The sequence below is a fragment of the Corvus hawaiiensis genome, chromosome 31, assembly GCF_020740725.1.
Source record: "Corvus hawaiiensis isolate bCorHaw1 chromosome 31, bCorHaw1.pri.cur, whole genome shotgun sequence".
Taxonomy (NCBI): domain Eukaryota; kingdom Metazoa; phylum Chordata; class Aves; order Passeriformes; family Corvidae; genus Corvus; species Corvus hawaiiensis.
The window spans coordinates 598,192-619,620 of record NC_063243.1 but is presented as its reverse complement, the minus strand read 5'-3'; the positions used below and the strand labels follow the sequence as shown (position 1 = coordinate 619,620).

At 59.9% G+C, this 21,429-nt stretch overlaps 1 protein-coding gene and 1 pseudogene across 1 annotated transcript; one reads left to right on the top strand and one right to left on the bottom strand.

Annotated features, from left to right (window-relative positions):
• LOC125318704 overlaps nucleotides 1–10,703 on the bottom strand; it is a 69,793-nt pseudogene extending 59,090 nt beyond the window's left edge.
• A 2,253-nt stretch (nucleotides 10,704–12,956) lies between these two features.
• On the top strand, nucleotides 12,957–17,643 carry LOC125318703 (serine/threonine-protein kinase pim-1-like). Its single transcript, XM_048289645.1, has 7 exons — nucleotides 12,957–13,034; nucleotides 15,078–15,440; nucleotides 15,558–15,608; nucleotides 15,814–16,180; nucleotides 16,849–17,025; nucleotides 17,274–17,423; nucleotides 17,606–17,643. Exons 1-6 carry the CDS (start codon nucleotides 12,957–12,959, stop codon nucleotides 17,378–17,380), a joined length of 1,143 nt encoding a protein of 380 aa, XP_048145602.1. The 3' UTR covers nucleotides 17,381–17,423; nucleotides 17,606–17,643.
• Nucleotides 17,644–21,429: the final 3,786 nt, after the last annotated feature.

Below are 21,429 nucleotides of genomic sequence, written 5' to 3'. Positions count from 1 at the left end.
TTGTTTTGTTTGACTGGTTATATACATAATAGTAAAGAACTGTTATTCCTATTTCCCACACCTTTGCCTAAAGGCCCTTGATTTTCAAAATTATAATAACTCGGAGGGAAAAGGGTTACATCTGCCATTTCAAGGGAGGCTTTCGCCTACCTTAGCAGACACCTGTCTTTCAAAACCAAGACAGGAGAAGCCCCACAAGTGCTTGGAATGTGGGAAGGGCTTCAGATGGAACTCCAGCCTGAGGGAACACCAGAGGATCCACACTGAGGAAAAGCCCTATGAGTGTGGGGAATGTGGGAAGAGCTTTGGGCAGAGCTCCCACCTGATCCGGCACCAGATGATCCACACCAGGGAATGGCCCTATGACTGCTTGGAATGTGGGAAGAGCTTCGGCTGGAGCTCTGCCCTGAGAAAGCACCAGCGAACCCACACCGGGGAGAGGCCCTATGAGTGTGGGGAGTGTGGGAAGAGGTTCCAGACCACCTTCAATCTCCTCGTACATCAGTGGATTCACACAAAAGAGAGGCCCTTCCGCTGCCCCGACTGCGGGGAGGGCTCCAAGCAAAATTGCACCCTCGTCACCCACCGGTGCATCCACACCGGGGAGAGGCCCTACGAGTGTCCCCAGTGTGGGAAGAGCTTCTCCAGCAGCTCTAACTTGACCAAACACCAACAGAGGCACCACTAAGGGAAGCCCTGCAAGTGCCCCGAGTGTGGGAAGAGCTTCGTGCGCTGCTCCAGCTCCATCCCCCGTGGGAGGATCGGCGTTGGATGATCCCCAGTGACCCCCGTGGGGCAGAGCCCTGGTGACCCCCGTTCCGGGTGATCCCCGCTGGGTGGGGGGAAGGTGTTGGAGAGATTTCTTTGCCTTCTCCTTGTGCTGCTGGGATTTGGTTGGTAATAAATTCCCTCCCGGGTAATAAATTCCCAGGCTGAGTCTGTTGTGCCGGTGCTGGTGTTTGCTGAGGGATCTCTCCCAGTCTTATCCCATCCCAAGAACACTCGGTTCCATTTTCTCTCCCCTGTGCGGCTGCGGGGGGCAGGGACAAAGTGGCTTTGGTGGGTGCCTGGCATTGTTCCAGCATGCCCCCAGGCCATGGACATCCCTGGGATCCCAGTGTGCTGGTGCATTCCCCTCTCCTCCTTTCCAGGCTGCACTGTGATCTGAGAAATGCTTGTTAGGCCTTGGCTTTGAAAACAGCACCTGGGCTCAGCTCTTTCCGAGCTTGTCAGAAATACTGTCTGCTCCCAGGAACTGCTGAGGAGCTCCTGCTTTCCTTATGACCAGCCCTGGAAAAGGTTCCTCTTGCCTGAATGGCATAGCATTCCTGCTCTCCCACTTTCAGAGAAAGTGCCAACCCAAACTGTGGCCGGGATGAAACATCATTATGACTGAAGCCCACTCTCTTGGGACCCTCTCAACAGTGGCCCAAAAGGAGACCCTTTGAGCTCTCCTGGGCCGCCGTGGGCTGTGACCAGCAATCTCCCTCTGAGGGGGCCTCTCAGAGCCAGCAAACCTTCAGGTTTGCTATACCTGGAGATCGCCAAACCACGATGTGTCCTGGGCCGATACTCTCACTCCTCGAGGCCTGATCCTGTGCCCAGCAGGAGAGGAAAAAGCTTCCAAAGTGACGATTTCACTGACCTCTGAGGGGAATTTTTCACAGGAACCTTCCTTGCCTCATTGTTTCTGTCTGTGTGCGTGCCCCTGCGCATATGCTATAGCAAACCTGAGAGAAATACTGCTTTCTTAGGTGTTTAAGTGAGTCAAGGTTCTGAAAAGTTAAAATTTTAGCTGAGTTAGAAGAAATTTGTATTGATTAAGACACAAAGTAGAAAAACAAAAGATAAGTTAATGCTTAGTAGATGCCTAAGCTAGAGCTAAGTGATGTATTATTTGCCATTATATTTTAAAGTTTTGTTTATAGAAGGAAACCAAATGAATGAACTGTCATCAAAAGAAATTGAAACTAATAGAACCAAGAACAGCACCTGGGTTTCGTAATAATTAATCAAAAGTAGGAGATCTTGGGCTGCGCCAAGAGGTCACGAAGGCCTGCCAACAGCAAGGAGGTAAAAAGGTCACTGTGAGGAAGACATTCCTGACTTCCTCTTTCAGGACCACTGACCCAATTCAAGAGAGAAACTGCGCATGCGTGAAAGAACAATGATCTCATTTTAATACAAAGCGGAGGATGGGAGGTGCTGGGGTCATACATATGCAGAAGATGTAAAACTTTGAGTAATAAATAGAGAACGAGAAACCTTGTACTTGGCTGGCATGTCTTTAGGAGGCTACTCCCATGCCCCCCCACTGGTGCCTGAATAAACATACCACTTTCTAACTTTAATTAGTTAGAGGGTCTTTGTCCATGGATATCGAGATTTAATGAATCACCAGGAACCCTCAACTCCCTTCAAGCCAGCATCCCCCATATCCCCTGGAAGATCCCCCCAGGTCCTCATCCATGTCTTAGTTCAACATCTTTATTTTTACCCCGGGTTTGGGTGTTTTGAAAGGACAAAGAGAAATGAAAAGAAAATCAAGGCCACGGGGAGCCAGGAAGAGGCGGAGCCCCCCAGCCTGGTGTCTTCCCACACAGATCACCAGCACCACGGAGCTCTGGGGCTCTGCCCAACGGGGGTCACTGGGGATCATCCAACGCCGATCCTCCCATGGGGGATGGAGCTGGAGCAGCGCACGAAGCTCTTCCCGCACTCGGGGCACTCGCAGGGCTTCCCTTAGTGGTGGCTCCGGAGTCACAAAGACTCCGTTTCTGTGAGAAACTCTTCCTACACTGGGGACACTCGTAGGGCCTCTCCCCGGTGTGGATGCGCCGGTGGATGATGAGGGTGTAGTTGCGCTGGAAGCCCTTCCCGCAGTCGGGGCAGCGGAAGGGCCTCTCATCCGTGTGACTCTGCTCATGTTTGAGGAGACTGCAGCTCCTTGGAAACCTCTTCCCACACTCCCCACACTCGTAGGGCCTCTCCCCTGTGTGCGTCCGCTGGTGTGCCCACAGGCTGGATCTCCGGCCAAAGCTCTTCCCACACTCCCCACACTCGTAGGGCCTCTCCCCTGTGTGGCTTCTCTGGTGGACAATCAGGTTGGAGCTCTGGCTGAAGCTCTGCCCACACTCTCCACACTCGTAGGGCCTCTCCCCTGTGTGGATTTTCCAGTGGCGGATCAGACTGGAGCTGTCTCTGAAGCCCTTCCCACACTCCCCACACTCGTAGGGCCTCTCTCCGGTGTGGATTCTCTGGTGGACAATCAGTCTGGACTTCCACCTGAAGCCCTTCCCACATTTTGAGCACTTGTGGGGCTTCTCCCCATTGTGAAGCTGTTCATGGACCCCCAGCTCCAAGCTCTGGCTGGATCTCCGGCCGCCTTCCTCCTTGGACCTCCTTGGGCTGTGTTTGCAGCCCCTCCTTGTGCAGCATCTCTGGGGCTCTTCCTCCCCCTTAGATTCCTGCCCCGTGGAGCCACTCAAAACGGCCTCTCCCACCAGCTTCTGCCACGGGGATTTGCTCTCTCTGGGCTCCGTGCTCAGCTCCCTGTCTGGTGGAGGAAGGACAAGGAGAGGATGGGATTTGCCTCCGTGCCACAGGGAAGGGGAAGGAGATCCCCCCAGTCCGTCCCCGGCAGGACGGTGTCGGCAGTGGGGTTGTCCTGCAGCCGGGGGCGATGCTGGGCTGGGAGATGGAGCAGGAGAGAAGGGAAAGGGGCACTGACTTCCTCCTCACCTGCCTGGGGCTCCCGGGGCATCTTCCTCTTCTTCGCGGCCTCCTCCTCCTCCATCCGGCCACGGCTTGGCAATGGGAAATCCTGCTCTGGGGGAAAACAAGGCCTGAGCGCCTTGGGTTTGGTGGTTCCGCTGCCCGAGCCCAGCTCGAGAAGTCGCCGCTCCTTTCAGTGTCGAGGGGCCCGGACCCCACTCATCTCCAGCCTCCCCCACCCCTCCAGGCTGCAGGGGGTCCCCCGCCTCCGGAATCGCCCCCCTCCGCTCTCCCTACTCCGGGGCTCCCGCGTTCCCCCCCGGCTCTCCCGGGGATCCCCAAAACCGATATCGCCCCCACACCCCCCCCCCCAAGGGGCATTTGCGGCTCAGCTTTGGGCTCCTGCAAGCTCCGAACATCGCCTGCCCCGCAAAAAACCCTCCCGGAGACCCCCGATGGATTTGGGGCGAGCTCCCCCTCCCCGCTCACCTCGGGATGCGGGGGGGCGATGCTGCCGGAGCCGGGGGAGCTGCGGCCTCAGCGGGCGGGCGGCGGAACCGCGCGCTTCTGCTGCTGCTCCTCCTCTTCCTCCTCCTCCTCCTCCTGCTCCTCCTCCTCCTCCTCCTCTCTCCTTCCTCTTCCTCCCGCTGCTCCTCCGCTCCCGCCCCGGCCCGGGCAGGTTCCGACACCCCAAAGCAGCCGCGCTGTGCCCTGGGGGGGTTCCCAAAGTGGCCCCGCCCCGCGCGGCACTGGGACCGATACTGAGAGCACCGGGAAGGAATTGGGAGCACGATCCCTCCCAGTACGGCACTTACTGGGAGCACTGGGAGGCAACAGCGACTGGCGGCGGCTGCAGCCGGTGCTGGGCGTGGCCAGGATGAGGGCGGGGTTATGCAAAATGCAAGGAGAATACCGCGGTGTGATTGGTGGGCGTGGGTGGGCGTGGTTATGGAAATCGCGGAACGTTTCCCGCCGTGCGTTTGCAGGCGGTGGGCGTGGTTATGTAAAATAGGTGGGCCCTGCTCGGTGTGGCGTGTGGGCTTGTGGGCGTGGCCATGCAAATTACGATGGTATTGCCCAGTGGTTTGTCGTTCTGGTGGGCGGGGTTATGCAAATAAGAAGGCCGGTCCGCATTTAGTTGTTGGACGTGGTGTCCGGTGTCCGGTCCGGGAGCGCGGAGCCCGGTCCAGGGGGTGTCCGGTCCCGGAGCGCAGAGCTCGCTCTGGCCACTCGAGGAGGGGAAGTTTTGGGGTCCCCAGTGTCCCCTGGGGTGGGGAGGGGGGGATTTAGGGTCCCCAGGAGAGGGGGCGGCCCCCCGAGCTCCCCCCACACTTTGTGCTGTCTCCAAGAATGTCCCCAAATCTCCCCCCATCCCGGGGGCGCGGACCCCCATCCTAATCCCGGTCCCGATTCCGATCCCGGGAGTGGCTGACCCCAATCCCGATTCCGGGGGCGGCTGATCCCGATCCCGATCCCGGGGGTGGCTGATCCCGATCCTGACCCCGATCCTGACTAAGGTTCGGACCCCAATCCCGATCCCGGGGGTGGCTGACCCCGATCCCGGGGGTGGCTGACCCTGATCCTGACCCCGATCCCGATCCTGATCCCAGTCCCGGTGCCACGTGAGCGCCGATCCCGTTAAGAGCCTTTGCCCGGGGTGGGGGGGTGACAGCCATGGCCGCCTCCCGGCGCGCACTGTCCCTGTCACCGCTGCTCCTCGGGCATCGGCCGGGACGTGGCCGTGCGGCTACCTGGGTGACGGGGGTGTCCCCAAATGTCCCCAAGGCGGGAGGGGACACGGGATGCACCGGGAGGGGATGGGGGGGACACCCCCGGATTGTCCCCAGCACGGGAGGGGGACAAGGGACAAACCGGGAGGGGATGGGGGGACACCCCAGGACTGTCCCCAACACGGGAGGGGGTCCCCGACAGGATTTTGGGGTGTCCCTGATGGGATTTTGGGGTCCGCAGTTCTGGCCACCACGCAGAACCTGTCACAGCCAGGTTTTGGGGTTCCTGGGGTGTTCCTGAGGGCTTTTTGGGACCCTCTGATGAATTTTTGGGGGTTTTTGGGGTTGCATGCGGGACCTGTGCCGCAGGGGATCCCTGATGGGGTTTTTAGGGTCCCTTTCAGGATTTTCGGGTCTGCAGTCCTGGCCACCATGCGGGACCTGTCCCAGCAGGTTTGGGGGTGTTCCTGATGGGGTTTTGGGGATCCCTGACAGGATTTTGGAGATTTTGGGATCCCTGGCAGCTTTTTGGGATCCTGAATCGCCCAAACTGGGCCAAGAGGCACTTCCGAGACAGTCAGATAAGTGAGTATTTGCTTTATTCAGCGCTGGATACGTGGGGGATCTCTCCTCCAAAAACACACACACACACACACACACACACACACACACACACACACACACACACACGGCACTTCCTACAACACAATATTATGGGTAAAATTCATGAATATTCATCACATTCTTTGGGATAGGGGTGGTTATACAAATCAGTTCTTGGAAGTCATTAATATCATTAGCATATGTGTCACACATGAGTGGTGTGTCCTGGTGGTCGCACTGAGGAAGGCTCCTCTTCTTCCTCGCGGGTCTTTCCAATGAAGATCCGTACTCTTCATCACAATGCCCTTTTCACCTTTCTTTCTGGAGCACGGGCAGTCCTTTGTGGGGTGACTCAGCAGTTTCTGTGCTGGTTTCAAACAGATTCTTGTTCCTCTTATCTTGACAAGATTAGGGCGAATCCTGCTTCTCCGCTTTTGTGATTAACATTTGCTGTCTCCCAATAGTTAACTGTGCTTACATGAGTTAAGTATTGATCACTCGTTTCTCAATCCCCCCTTTTTCTTTGGTCATTTGTAATTCTTTACAAATCTCGCATGTCTTGAAAGTAAGTACCCTTTTCTGCCTTGCTTCTGGGTTTGTGCTTTTGCCACTGAGCATAAGCACGGCGATTCCAAGTACATAACTGTCGCTGCTGGAGCTGCCCGGTCACTCGCAGTGACGGGTCTGATGCGCTCCGAAGACCAAGATGAAGCTGGTCTCGCCGCAAGAGGCAAAGCTCTCAGGGTGCTGAATGGTTTGCACTCGCAGGCAGAGGCAAGAAGGAAGGAGGGGACTCCAGTAGAGTATCCAGGGCTTTGTTGTCCTCAGGGGGACCAGGGACCGAAGACCCCAGAAAAGGGGTTGCACAGCTTTTTAAAGGGGGTTGGACAAACGGCAGCAACAATCTCAGGACCAGTCAGGAAGGAGAAGGGGAGGGTTCACAGGTGGAGTGACATACAATTAGCCAATGAGGGAAAACAAGGGGAGGGGAGAAATTCAAAGGGACCAAGGGGGTATCGAGGTGGGGAAGAACTTTCTAGAAGGGGGAGGGGAAAGGGGTGGTGTACATCAAGGATTGGCAGCTAAGGCAAGGTGTATACAATGCAGCAAGGGGAGGGGAAACTGCAAACTGATTGACAATTAAATGAACAGGGACAGACCAAGTATGGGGGGGAAGGTGCACGGCAACATCTCTCCCGTTTTTGTTTAAAAAAATAAAGGAAACTTAAACCTTAAACTGGGGTGCTTTGGGTATGATCCCAGCAAGATGTTTCTCTGGTAGCCACGGCCACGGCTGCCTGGGTAGATCTTGTACCACTGGTACTCTTTAACGAGAAGATTTTCTCTACTGCTGTGAGTAGGAGTCTTTTGATGCACCCAAAGAGTAAGAATAGAAGAAAGATGTTGTTAAGACCTGGAAGACTTTGAGGTTTATAAATATAAGGGGGAGTAATTGCAAGGCGCTGTACTGTATTTATATTGGTGCTTTAATAAATAATAAGTCATTTAATAAGTAATAAAGTGATAGAATTACAGATGGACCATGATAGGAAAATAACTTACTGCAGGAAAAATTCCTCAGGACAGCTGGTTATTCCCAATATCTGCTGTAATTGAGTAAGGAGAAATGGACAACAAGCCATGTCTGATTACCAACATGCTGATGTTGTGCTCTCTTCCCCAGTCTGCTCTCCAAAGATCTGGGACTGACAAAGATGAAGGAATTTGAAGAGCTATTCTGGTTATTTCAGAGAAAGTTTAAGATGGAGAAGGGATTGGGGTGATTAGGAGGCTCTCATTACCCATCATTTTCAGTGCTGCCTTTTGTAGCAAAAGTGACAAATGTGCCCTGTTGGTGTTGTGTTGGTGTTTAGATTTTCTGAGTCCCTCAGCCCTGAGCTGGGTTCCCATCCTGGTGGAACTGTCCTGCCTGGTGCTTGCAGGATGCCCTGGAACAAACCCTCTGCCCCATCATCCACAACGAGCAGAAGGGCATGAGGACAGTGCTGCGAGGATGGGCAAGGAGGGGCACTTTGCTTGGGGAGAGTGGGGCAGGAGAGGCCTTCAGTGGCCTGGCAGAGATACTCCGAGTTTTTGTTGGTTTCCATACAACAAAAGGTTTCCCCTTCCCTCAGAGATCCGGAGAGATGCTCTTGGCCGGGTCCTCCTTTCTCTCCTGCCTTCCTTTGCCTGCTCTTTTCCCTCCCAGTGTCTCCCTTTGCCCAGGGCAGCTCCCAGCTTCATCCCTCCTCCTCCACCCCCGCTCCTCCTCCCCCCAAGCCCAGTGCCCACCCTTGGCCCCCTCCCCCCAAACCCATCGCATCCCATGGGAGGAGCAGGGATGGAGCTGGGGCCGGTCGGGCTGGGGCAGTGCTGGGCTCTTGGCTGCTCCCAGCTGCTGTGGGGGAAGCCAGGAAGGAAAAAAGAGGGAAGATTGTCGTGTGGAGAAAAAAGTTTGGTGCTTGTGGTCACACTAGATGGGGATTTGGACCCCTTTGTTCTCACCGCAGGAGCCTGGAGATTTGGGAGGGGGAATACAGAGATGGGTGTGGGATGCCAAGGGATTTTGGGGACAGGGTGAGGGGTTGTGGGAGCCGCTTCCTGAGGGGGAGTCAGTCTGGAGACCCCTGGGCTGGACTCCTGGTCTGGGCATTCCAGCTCCCATTTTCTGCTCTCTTCCTCCCTTTTTCCCACCTCTCTCAATATTTTCCCATCGTCCCCACCACACCCCTGAGATGCCCACATTCACCCGAGTCCTGCTGGCTCCCAGACACGGGAGCTCCCAGCACCACCAGTACCACCAGTACGGCCCCAGCTGCCAGCACACGCCCCATGGCCAGCGCCGGGCAAGTGTCGCCAGCCCCAAAGCAGCCGCGCTGTGCTGTGGAGGGGTCCCCATGGCCCTGCCCCACGCGGCACTGGGAGCACCAGTCCGGACCAGTGCAGAGCACGGGTGGGCAGCATCAGAACCCATGAAAGTGGTTCCACCACAAGCCATTTAGAACCCCCCAAACTGGTGGAAAGCATCAGGATCCTCCCAGAAAAGGCCTCACCTCCGCCTCTGAAAATGACCAGGAAATCACCCAAATCCGATTATAACCCCCCCAAAACTGGTGGAAAGCAGCAGGATCTACCTTAAAATGGGTTCCCCATGTCCTTCCTTGTGGGGCCGCACTCCAAGTGCAAGAGCCAGGTGTGTCCCCCCTCCCAGTAACACATCCCTCAGGATTGGAGGGTGCCCCAAAACCTCTTCAGTACCGGGATCCCCCAAACCTCTTCATCCCAACATGTGTCTGTTTCCTTCCAGATCCCATCCCAGCCATCCTCCCTCTCCCAAATACAGCCCCGTTCTTACGGGGGCAGAGCTGCTTCTGGGGGCATCGGTGAGTGCAGGGGATCCTTTATCCCCCTCGTGCCGCTCCAAGCTGCCGAGGGCAAAGCCCTGGTTTCTAGGGCTGTCCCCGCTCCTCAAATCTGTCGGATTTAATGCCCAAGTGTGGCCGGGACACGGCCCCGGGAGCTGCGCTAATGCCCGGCGGTGCCCGGGAGGGTCTGAGAGGAGGGGAGTTCATAAGGCCGAGGCGGCGGCAGCGGGAGCCGCGGGGCCCGGCCCGTGGGGGCGGCCGGGGGTGAAAAGTGCGCGGCGACCCCAGCGCGGTGCCCGAGGGCTGAGCGGAGCTGGTCGGGAACAACCCCCGGAACCCCCCGGTGCCCGAGGGCTGAGCGGAGCTGCTCGGGAACACCCCGCTCGTCTCCGCCGCTCCAAGCCGCTTTCCCGGCTCCGGCTGCCGCCGCCGCCCGGCCCCGGCGCGGTCCCGCGGGGTCGCCGCTCGAGGCGCAGCTGGAGGGGCTCGATCCGGGCCGCGCCCCGCCCGTCCCTCGCTGCGGCTCCTTCAGTGACGCGGGGCGGCCGAGAGCCCTCGGGGCGGCTCCAGAAGACCCCAGAACTGCCCCCGGCTGCGGCTCTTTCGGTGACGCGGAGCGGCCGAGAGCCCCCGCTGCTGCCCCGACGGTCCTTCGGTGCGGCTCTTTCAGTCACGGGCAGCGGCCACTCCTGGTGCGGGGTTTTGGTTATTTTTTTATTCTATTCTCTAGTGTTTAGTCCATTCCCACCTCCCATGCCAAGCCCCTCCAGTGCGGCTTTTTCACCACCGTCACCTCTCGCCGCTCTCTCGGTGCAGCTCTTCAGTGACACGGAGCTGCGGAGATCCCCGGGTGAGGCTCTTTTCTTGTATTTTATTTCATTCTCTCTATTTTTTTGTTTTTCTATTCACACCTCTCTCTCTCCTCGGCGCTGCCCTTCTGGCCACACCCGACAGCGCCCGTCCCGCCGTGCGGCTCTTCAGTGACACCGGGCGCCGCGGACATCCTCGTGCAGTTTTTATTCTATTTTACTCCATTCTCTGGATTTTATTCTACTCACCCTCCGCCCTTCCCTCGGTGCAGCTCCTTCAGACGCGGGCGGGGCAGACGCGTCTCGCTGCGGCTCTTTGATTGTATTTTATTCTCTTCTCTGTATTTCCTTTGGTTCCCAGCTCGCCCGTCCCGCGGAGCGGCTCCTTCAGGGACCCGGGGCGGCACAAACCCCTCGGGGCGGCTCCAGCAGAGCCCCGCCCGCTGCCGCTCCCCGAGGCCTCCCCGCTGCTCCCCGGCCATCGGACACCGCAGGCCGACCCGGCCCCTTCTTCCCCTTCTTCCTCTTCTTCCTCTTCCTCCTCCTCCTGCCGGGATTCAGCCCCCGCCGCCGCCCGGCTCCTTCTGCCGCTCCTGCCCGGCACGAAGCGGCGGTGCCGCTGACGGGGCCGGAGCGCGGCTGCCCCGCGACTGCCCCGCGCCTCAGGGCCGGGCCGGGGAGTGACCGCACGGCTGGGGAGGGACCCCCGCTGGACACGGCAAGGATTCCTGTCCCTCAGGGGGAAGCACGAACTCACCGAAACTCCCATCCCTTCTCCGTGCGCCGCTGGCCACAGGAGGGAGGGAAACGGGGATTGCGCTGGAGTTTTACATTCAATCCTTACAAAGCAGAGTCCCAGACGGAGCTCCGCTTTCAGCTTCCAACGAGGGAATCCAACGGGAGCGCTGGCGCTTCTGTAACCTCAAGCTCTTCCTTGATACTCGACACTTTAGTCCTGGCCATAGGAAGCCCTTCAGCAGCAATGTCTCTCCCAGCCACTGGTTTCTGGCTCACACCCAGCTCGGAGTTTGGACAAGAAACCCAAAGTCCCAGGAGAAGAAGCTCTGCTGTTACTTTCTTTTTTCAGAGTTCTCTTTTATTATATTTTACATATAATCTATATTTTACTGTTTTTTTTTCTTTTTCTAAAATCTCGTGTTTATTCTCTCTTTGCCCCCTCCAGCCCTTGTTCCCCTCCCGGAGGTTTGTGGGGCGCTGCTGTCCCTCAGCCCTTCCTGCCCCGGCACCCGCGGCCGCTCCGGTGCCCTCAGGCCCCGGCTCGAAGCGAAACCACAAAACCCTCTGGAAAGAAAGCCGGTCTGGGCGAAAACCCTGCAGGGGGGATTGAATGCACACGCACAGCGATTGCTGAGAGTTGGAGATTCCAAACGCTCCAAGGGGCCCGAGGGAACCGCGCTGCGGCCTCGGGGCCTCCCTGGGGCACCGCGGGGACCCCCGAGCAGAGCGACTCTTCCCACCCCCCAAAATCCGCAGCTTTGGGTCAGCTGAGGAAAAGAGCTGGAAAAAGGGGCTGGAAAGGGGCTGGAGCCCGAGGGAACCCCTCAGCCATGGCCTGGAGCAGCCGCAGGAAAATGCCCCGGAAACCAAGGAAATGGATGGAAGTAATGAGGAATTTTTGAACTCTTCCTGCTGCTGTTTCCAGAAGGTCCCGGCCAAGTCCTGCCGGGAGGAGCCGGGGGCGGGGAGGGGCCTCAGGGCTTAATTGGGGAGAAAAGTTGAATTGGGGCAAGGAAACTTTAATGGTGGGGAGAAGATGTGAACGGAGGGGATTTGAATGGGAGGGGATGATTTGAACTGGGCAGAGAAAATGAAGTGGGGGAGGAGCCCCCCAGCCCTCGGCTGTGGCCCGAAGGTGCTGCCAGCGGTTCCCCTGCTCCCACCCCCCGGGCTGGGGGCGTGGAGCTGCCGCTGCTCCCTGGGAATGCCACGGGATAAAAACTCCACTCAAGCTTTTATGTTCCCAGTCACTCCCAGTAAGATCCCACTTGCCCCCAACATGGTCCCAGTTGTTTCCAGTCATGCTCTGTATGGTTCCTTTCACTCTCAGTCCCTCCCAGTAGAGTAAGGTAGGGCCCCAGTCACTTCCAGTATGAACCCAGCCACTCCCAGTCAGTCCCTCTATGATGCCTTTTGTCCCATCATGATCCCAGTTGCTCTAAGCATGATCCCACTATGAGTCCAGTCACCCCCAGTATGATTCCCATTAACTTCCCAGTATGAGTCTGGTTTGATCCCTGTCAGTCCCAGTATGATCCCGGTCACTCCCAGATCCTCCCAGAACTATGCCAGTCACTCCAACATGACCCTGTCACTCCCAGTATGATCCCAGTATGACCCCAGCATGGGCCAGCCGCTCCCCGGATGATCCCAGTTGCCCCCTGCATTTTTCCAATTGCTCCCTTTCACCACCACTGTGGTTCCAGTCACTCCCAGTACAATCCCAGTCACTCCCAGTATGATGCAAATCACTCCCAGTATAACCCAGCAGCACCCATTGGTCCTCAGCATGTTCCCAGTAGCTCTCAGTGTGGTCCCAATATATCCCAGTATAATCCCTCGTGCTCCAAATCTGGTCCTGCGCAGTCCTGATCCTGGTCCCAGTGTATCCTGCTGTCCCATTCTGTCCCAGTCCATTCCGGTCCCTTCCCGGCAGCCACCGCGGTTTCCTGGATCCTTCTTCCCCCCACCCCAAAGCTGCACCCCCGCCCCCCAAGATGCTGAAGGGGATCGGGGGCTTCGTGTTGGGCTTCATCTTCCTGGCGCTGGGGCTCGGCTTCTACCTGCGCAAGCAGGTGACGAGAGGGGCCTGGGGGTCGTGTCCCCCCTCCCCCGGAGCTCTGTGCTCCCCCCGGGCCCCCCAGCCCGGTGTCACCCCCTTTTCTCTGCCCACAGAGCTCCTGAGCCGCCGGCGGCCGCAGCCCCTCCCCGTGGCCTCGGGCCCGGCCGGGACCCCCCGCTCCGTCCCCGCGCTGATTTTGGGGGGTCGTGTGTCCCCCCAGCCCCGCTGTCACTCTGCCCCCACCCGGCTGCTCCCAGTGTTCCCAGGAAGGCCTCCCAGTTCGCCCCGGTCCCGTTTATTGGAGAACAGTGGGAAGGGACTATGGGGGATCCCGCGGGGGGACCGAGAGTGGAAGGGGCAGAACCGGCCCCAGGATGGATCGGGAATGGGGACCCCTGTGTGTCACCCCTGTGTCGCCCCCCCCGGGGGGTCCTTGGGAGGCACCTCAACCCCAAATCGGCACCCAGAGAACCCCAAAGGCGCAGAGACCCCCCCCCTAAGCCGCCCCACAGCCCCCAAGGACCAACCAAAATTGCCCGCGAGTATCAGATAATCAGAGAAGGCGCTGAACAACCTTCAGGCAATCAGAGCGCGCGGCGCTGGTGACTCACCAGTTGCCAGGCAGACCCGCAGCGCCCAGCGCTCCCCACCCGGACCCCACCTGCGCCCCCCCTCGCCCCCAGCGCCCCCCGCCAGGGGAATTTGGGGAGGGGGCGCGTGGGGGGCTCCCAGGCCGGGCCCACAGCCCAGCCCTGCCCCAGCCCGACCTGCCCCGGCTCCATCCCGGCTCCTCCCGCGGGATGCGACCGCGCTGGGAAAACGGGGGGCCAAGGGTGGGCGCTGGGCCCGGGGGGAGCAGGAGAAGGGGTGGGGGAGGAGGAGAAGGAGAAGGCGGCATCTTTTAATGATATTTTATTGAGTCTCATTTTTTAGAGACCAGGATCAATTCTCCCCGGGCGTCAGGGCGAGTCCCTCAGGGCTGTGGGGCCCTGCTGCCGGCTCACCCCGTGCCAGCCCAGCGCCAGCGCTCAGCGGGGCTTTGGCTTCCCGTGCCCTTTCCCGTGTCCCCAGCCCAGCGTCACCACCCCCGTGTCCCCAGATCGTGCCCCACCCCTCCCCCCCTCCCCCTTTGTCGAGACACGGAGGATGAGAATTTCCCCACCATCCACCCCAAAGGTTCCCCCGAGGCCATTTCCTCTCGTCCTTTCCCTTGGGAGCAGAGCCCCAGCCCTCCTGGCTGCCCCCTCCTGTCAGGGACTTGGAGAGAGCCAGCTCCCCCCTGAGCCTCCTTTCCTCCAGGCTCAGCCCCCTCACATCCCTCAGCTGCCCCTCAGAAGTTCTCCAGACCCTTCCCCAGCTCCATTCCCATCTCTGGACGTGCTCCAGCCCCTCCATGTCTTTCTTGAAGTTTGAAGGCCAATCGCTGCCCTGTCGCTGCAGGTGCCAAAACCCCAGGGAGACTCCTTGGAAATGGGGGTAGAGAGGAGCCCTTCAAAGGGAAACGGGTGCAAAAATGCTCCCAATGGCCGAGCGGGTTTGGTGTGGCAGCGGGAGGAAGAGATGCTCCGGGACTCCGCCTCGGCCCCGGAGCGGAGCGGCCCGTGCTGCCCCGGGGCGCGCGGGGCTCGGCCGTGGGGCGCGCGGGGGGGAACGGACACACGGGCACCGGACACACGGACACGCGGACAAACGCTCCCAGCGCTTCAGCGGCAGCGGCAGCAGCGGCAGCAGCGGCAGCAGCAGCACAAGAGCAGCAGAAGTGCAGCGAGTCCACGAACCCTCTGCGTCCCTTCTCCTGCTCCTCCTCTCCCTCTCCCAGTGTCTCGCACCCTCTCCCGCTCTCCCTTTCGTTCCCCAACCCCCCCTCCCGCGGCCTCCCTCTCCCCACGCCCGGCCGGGCCATGCCCCCGGCCCGCCCCCGGCCCCGGGCGGGGCTGCCCCCTCCCCGCCCCCGGGCGTCCCGCCGCGGTCGCCGTCCTGGCTGCGGCGCTGCTGGGCGGGCATCAGTGCCTGGCTCCTGGGCACCATCGCCAGCCCCTGGCTCCGGCTGGCCCGACCCCGACCCCGGCCCCGGCCTCGGCTCCTCCCGGGGCCCGCCGGGGACACAGGCGGCGCGGCCGCTCCCGCCGCCTCCGCAGCGTCTTCCCCGCTCCGAGCTCCGCCGCTCTTGAGCGCGGCCGCCGGCCCCGAGCCGCCGGTGTCCGCTTCAAAAGAGCCAACATGTGGGGATGGCCGGCCCGGGGCGGTTGAGCGGCGCTCGGGGGCCGTTCCTGGCCCCGGGCCGAGCGCTGACGGCCGCGTCTCGCCGGCACGGAAGGCGCAGCAGGGCCTGAAGGAGCGCTACCGGCTGGGTTCGCTGCTGGGGCGCGGCGGCTTCGGCAGCGTCTTGGCGGCGACGCGGCTCTCGGACGGCGCCCCGGTGAGTGGCGGGGCCGGCGGCGGGCGCAGGAGGCGGGGGGCAAAGGAGGAGGAGAAGGAGCACGGGGCTCGGCACGGCGGGCGGCGAGCTCAGCCCGCTGCTCCCCTTGCCTTGCAGGTGGCCATCAAACGGGTGCCACGGAACCGCATCCACCATTGGGGCCGGCTGGTGAGTGAGCGAGGGGCAGCGGGAGAAGCCGGGGCGCCACGGGCGGGGATGAGCCGAGGCCCGGCAGGGTGGAAGCCGCCAGGACGCCTCGAGGGAGAGCGGCCGTGGGGCCAGCGGAGCGCGCAGAGCGTCCCCGGCTGGCTGAGGGCTTGCCGAGCCCCGGCACGGCATCGGCCCCGCTGACGGCATCGTGCTCCTCCCACAGCCCGACGGCACCCGAGCACCACTGGAGATCGTGCTGCTGCACAAGGTGTCCGCTGGCTTCCCCGGCATCGTCCAGCTCCACGAGTGGCTGGAGCTCCCCAACAACGTGGTGATGGTGCTGGAGCGCCCGGAGCGGTCTCAGGACCTCCTTCACTTCATTCGGGCACGGCGCTTCCTGTGCGAGGAGGTGGCGCGGCACCTGTTCCGCCAGGTGCTGGAGGCCGTGCGGCACTGCACCAGCTGCGGGGTCCTGCACCGGGACATCAAACCGGAGAACATCCTGCTTGACCTGGCCACCGGGCAGGCCAAACTCATCGACTTTGGCTGTGGCACCTACCTGCAAGCCGCAGCCTACACCAGCTTTGCAGGTGAGCCCACGCAGGGGGAGGCTCCTGGTAGAGGCATCTCACAGCCCAACATCTCACGGCCCAACATCTCACAGCCCAAGCCGGCTGTGGCAGGGGGGATTCTCCCTTTTGCTGCCGGTCATGGCAGCCGGAGTCTTCAGCTGAGCTGCTTTTGAGCGGCGCTGGCTGAGGGGCCATCTTCCAGCCCTGCTGGCAGCCTTTGCCAGCCACTCTGCCCAGGACTGGCGCTGGGGCTGGGGCAGCCAGCGCCACAGAAACACCCGTGGCTGGGGGTAGCAGAGAGGGGGGGCCAGAACCTGTGCTCCAGCCCGTTTGGGGTGCAGGCGAGACAGGGCTCGGACTGCTCTGCTGCCCGTGCTTGCCTTGCCTTAAGAATGGTTTCTGGGGCAGTGCAGGCAGGGAGGATGAAAGCGTGGTTTTTCCCCAGCACCAAGTGGGTTTTTCCTTTGCATGGAATGCTCGGGCCTTGCCAGGGCTTCTGCTGCCCTCTTGCGACACCAGCGGCTTCTTTTCCAACCCCCAGTTTGTACACAAGTCCCAGGTGCTGGCGAGAGGGCAGCGGGTCACACCGCGTGCCGCTGCTGCGGCCCCCGCACGCCCAGGGATGCTGGGGCGAGGCTCTGGGAGCAGGCAGCGTCCCCCTGAAGAACTCCATCTCTATTCCATAGGAACACCGTCCTACAGCCCCCCGGAATGGATCCAGTTCGGCTGGTACTACGGCGAGGCAGCGACCGTCTGGTCCCTGGGCATCGTGCTGCACCAGATGGTCTGCGGGGAGCATCCTTTCAGGAGGGGCTGGAACAGCACCTGGGGCCGGCTCTCGCTCCCACGACGGCTCTCTCCAGGTGGATCCTCGTCTCTGCAGCACGGGGGGAATAGCAGTGCTGGGAGACAGCAGCGGGCTCAGGAGCATCCCACACTGGCAGCTGCTGAGGAGGTGGCAATGTCCTGCTCTCCTCCAAAAGAAAGAATTGATGGCAAAGTTTAGGCACAGCCCTGAGCACACGCAGCACGGCCTGGCCATGGCAAGAGTGGGGCAAAGCGGACAGGAGCCTTCTGCAACTGACTGGCGCTTTCTGCTTTCTCTCTGCAGAGTGCCAGGATCTCATCCGGCGGTGTTTATCCGTGCTCTCCTCGGAAAGGCCCTCATTAGAAGACCTGTCCTGTGATCCTTGGATGCAGGATATTCACGTGCCATAGGAGAAGGGAGAGAGCCACACGCACGCTTTGACCCAGGGAGCCGGTAAGTTCCAGCTGCACACGTGCCTTGGCAAGAAGCAGCAAAGAAAGGCAGAGTTTTTGTCCTGCCTGAATCGCTGCGCAGGGCTCCTCAGCTGGGCACGCGCAGCCCTGCTGCTGGAGCTGAGCTGCTCTTCCCAGCACTGGTGGTCCCCATGCCAGCTGCTTTTGCTTGTCCTGCTTCAGCGACAGCCGGGGCCCTGGGCAGAGCACTGACAGCCTGCTCCAGCCCCAGGGAAGAAGGAGCCCCTGGAGAAGCTGTGCCAGGTGCGGCTGCTGCTGCTGGAGACATGGAGGGTGACATCAAGGATGACAAGCTCTTCCTCCACCTGGCAAGCTGAAGATGATGGACTTCAATTGTGGCACCTTCTCCAAAGCCAGGCTCCACGGCGAATTTGCAGATGAGTCCACACGCAGGGGGATGCTCCCAGATTTGGGCATTGCACAGCCTGGCCGGGAAGCAAAGGTTCCCCCCTTTGCTGGGGCGGATGCAACCAATTCTTCAGTCGGCTGCCAAGCTGCTTTTTGGCAGGGCTGGGGGGATAGGCTGGGCTGGTTTTGAACTGGGAGTCTGCTCCTGGCCCTGCCAACAGCCCCCAGCACCCACCGTGCCCCGCGCTGGGGCTGGGGCTGGGGCAGCCAGCCCGACACAAACAAAGCCCCATGGTGGGAGCAGAGGTTGGACACCAGAAGCTGTGCATGGGCTGCTTTGCTCTGCAGGCAAGGAAGGGCTTGGGCTGCTCCACTGCCCTTGTTCGCTTTGGGCTCAGCATGACTTTTGGGGGCAGTGCAGGGGGAAGGCAGAAAGCGTGGGCTGCCCTGGCCCGTGGGTGGGTTTTTCCCTCGCATGGCGGGCTTGGGCCTTCCTCAAGGCCCCAGTAGAGAGAACATTTTTTACCTTTTTCCTTGTTTCCCCTTTTTGTCTGTAATCTCTTTTCATTGATTTATGGTTTGTCTTTCCAAAGGAAGCGTTCTAGGTGCTGTCTGGTCCGGATGGCGAAGTGCTTGGGAGCAGCTGCAGCGTGGGTGGGACGTGCCCTTGGAGAAGGCTGAGGGCAGCGTTTGGGAGCAGCTTTTCTTCTGGCGGCGGGAGGCGTGAGGTGGGTGCCCGTCCTCTTGGCACGGCTGGGATAAGGGCTTTTGGGAGACGGCAGCGAGCGCAGCAGCATCCCGCTCTGGGCAGCTGCTGAGGAGGTGGCTGTGCCACGGCCGGCTGCAGGCTGGGCACGTGTCCTGCCCTCCTGCTCTCCTGCCAGAGGCAGCAATGCTGGGCAGCTTTGGGCAGCGCTCTGAGCACGGCCAGCACGGCCTGGGCACCGCGGGCGGCTGGGACAAGGGGGACGGGAGCCTTCAGCTGACGGGCGCTTTCTGCTTTCTCTCCTTGCAGCCCGGCTCTGTGGATGCTGAGGCTGCTCTGGGCTCCGCCAGGGCTCTGCTGCGGCTCAGCCCCGGGGCCACGAGAAGCCAAAGAAGAAACGCCGTGACCTGCAGCAGAGACGTGCTTGAGCAGCTCGGCAGTGCAGCTCAAGTTTGCAGAGCGTGCACCTGCAGGGGAAAATATGACACCCCCCCAATAACAAACTTGTTCAGTAACTTCTGAAATGAAATCAGTCTGGGATGACCCCCAATGACGTTTTTCAGCTTGCTCAAGCTGAAGCTCAGCCCTTCTCTGAACAGTTCTCTCCCCCACCTGCCTTTTGCTCCACAAGTGCTCCCTCTTTCCCCCAGTGAGTTCCCAGCTCACCGCAGTCCCCATTGCGCTGTAGCCTTCCTTGATGCCCCTGGCCACGAGGAAGAGTGAGCCCCAGGTTTAGGGACTCATGTTGTCACTGGCTGAAGAACAGCCATGTCTCAGAGGTCTGGTGAGATTTGGGTGTCATTCCGAGCTGCTCTCCAGGCCTCAGCTCTGCTCACTGCTGGGTTCCCACTCCCTTTTCCTCGTTCTTCACAGAGCAGGATGAGCTCTGTGAATGCCCTTGACTCTCGCCACTCTTCCCAGCCCAGCCACCCAGCCCAGTCAGGCTTAAGATGGAGCTTCTCTGTCTCCTCTGGCACCCCAGTGCAGTCCCCTCTGTGGGGAGCAGCAGCCCCAGAGCGCAGCACACAGCAGTGCAGGCCGCACCTGGAGCAGCTCCCTGCAGCCATGGCCTGGCTCTTTGTGGCAACCAAATGCTCCCTGTGTGCCGCTGTCCCTGGAGGATGGTCCCAGGGCAGAGCCCAGCCGGGCTCCCACTGCATCCCCTGGAGCCTGGGGCAGACAGCGCTCGCAGAGCTGAGGTTCATGGTGAGCACCCAGAGCTGTGGCTCGCAGTCGGTGTTTGCAAGCGTTGTGATCTCATCTCTTGTGACCTGTGGGGAAAACGAGCTGTGCAGCCAGGCCAGCGCTGCCCCTGTGGGCAGGGACGAGGCTGAAGGCCTTTCCTGTTGCCGAGGAGGCGGCATTAAGCCTTAGCGAGGCCTGGCAGCTGTGGAGCCGGATCTCGCCCGCTGTCCGGGACTCGCTGCCCACCAACCGCCCCCACCCGCCGCGCTCCGTTCTGCAGGGACAGAAGGCTCTGGCTGTGCGAGGGTTTCCATCACGTCTGTGTACCCGTGGCTCTGGAACGCACACGGAGAGGGAAAGTGTCAGTCACGGTGCTGGCACACTCCTTCCTTTCCATACAGGACACGTCCCTGCGCACCCCGGCTGCGGATCTATTCAAAGGAGAGGCGTGGATAGAGATTTCCCACAGAGCTCTGACTCTGGCGGAACTCACCTTGGCAGCCAGCAGCCAGGGGATTTGTTTCCCAGCTCTGTGTCAGTCGGTGCCCAAGAGCTGCAGGGAGCAGCATTTAGAAGCAGTTCCCAGATTTCTAGGCAGGCAGTGGAGCTGACAAGCATCCGCGTAACTCGCCGTGTTCATCGGCAGGGGCTGCTGCTTCTTTGGGAATACGGCACAACGGAGACACGAGACTTGGAAAAATCCCAGCTCTCTGTGGATTTGTGCAGGAGGGGGAGCAGCAGAAACACTTGGTGTCTGCTTGTGGGGACACAAGGTGCAAGGAGCGGGGCTGGCAGAGGGTGACCTGGGCTGCTGGCAGCTCAAGTCCCGTGTGTTGCGTCTGCCTGAGGGAAAGTTCACGGGCCTTCCAGGGCTGTGCTTTGCATTGGTAGCTGGATGGGTGCTGAGAACAGAGCGGTGTTCTGGCTGCTGCCCAGCAGCGCTGTCCCTCTGCCATTCCTTCCCCCAGCAGAGGGGATGGGAGTGGGCAGGATCCTGGCAGGGGCACAGCCAGGCCAGCGGACCCAAATCAGCCAAGGGGATGTTCCAACCATATGACTCCAGATCAGATGTATAAAGCAAAGGGAGAGAGGAGGAAGGGCAGGGGGAGCTTTCGTGATTCCTCAACGTTTCCCTCCCGGAGACCATTCCGTGTGCTGAAGCCCAGCTTGCTGGGAAGTGTCCAAACATCGCTGCTAATGGCAAATAGAGCTTGGCTTTTTTCCTTAGCCTGCGCACATGCAGAATCTTCTTTCTTTCTCTCTTTTCCTCTTTTCTTTTCTTTTCTTTTCTTTTCTTTTCTTTTCTTTTCTTTTCTTTTCTTTTCTTTTCTTTTCTTTTCTTTTCTTTTCTTTTCTTTTCTTTTCTTTTCTTTTCTTTTCTTTTCTTTTCTTTTCTTTTCTTTTTTCTTTTCTTTTCTTTTCCTCTTTTCTTTCTCTGTAATAAAACTGCCTGATCTCACCCTGCTGGTTGTTCTCCATCTTATTCTCTGCCCTGGGCCATTGGGAAAGGGACTGATAGAGCCACTTAGTGGGCACCTGGCACCCAGCCGAGGTCAGCCTGCTCCCTCCTGTTTCATGTCAGCAGAGAGTGGCACAGGACAGAGCTGTATGGCTGAAAAACAGGACTCACTTCACACACTCAGCCCTTTGCCTGCACTGGACCCAGCGCAGAACGGAGCAGCCGGGCCTTGCTGACGAAGCACTGATGTCAAGACTCCAATGGCAGAACACCTTCTTTTTCTAATTG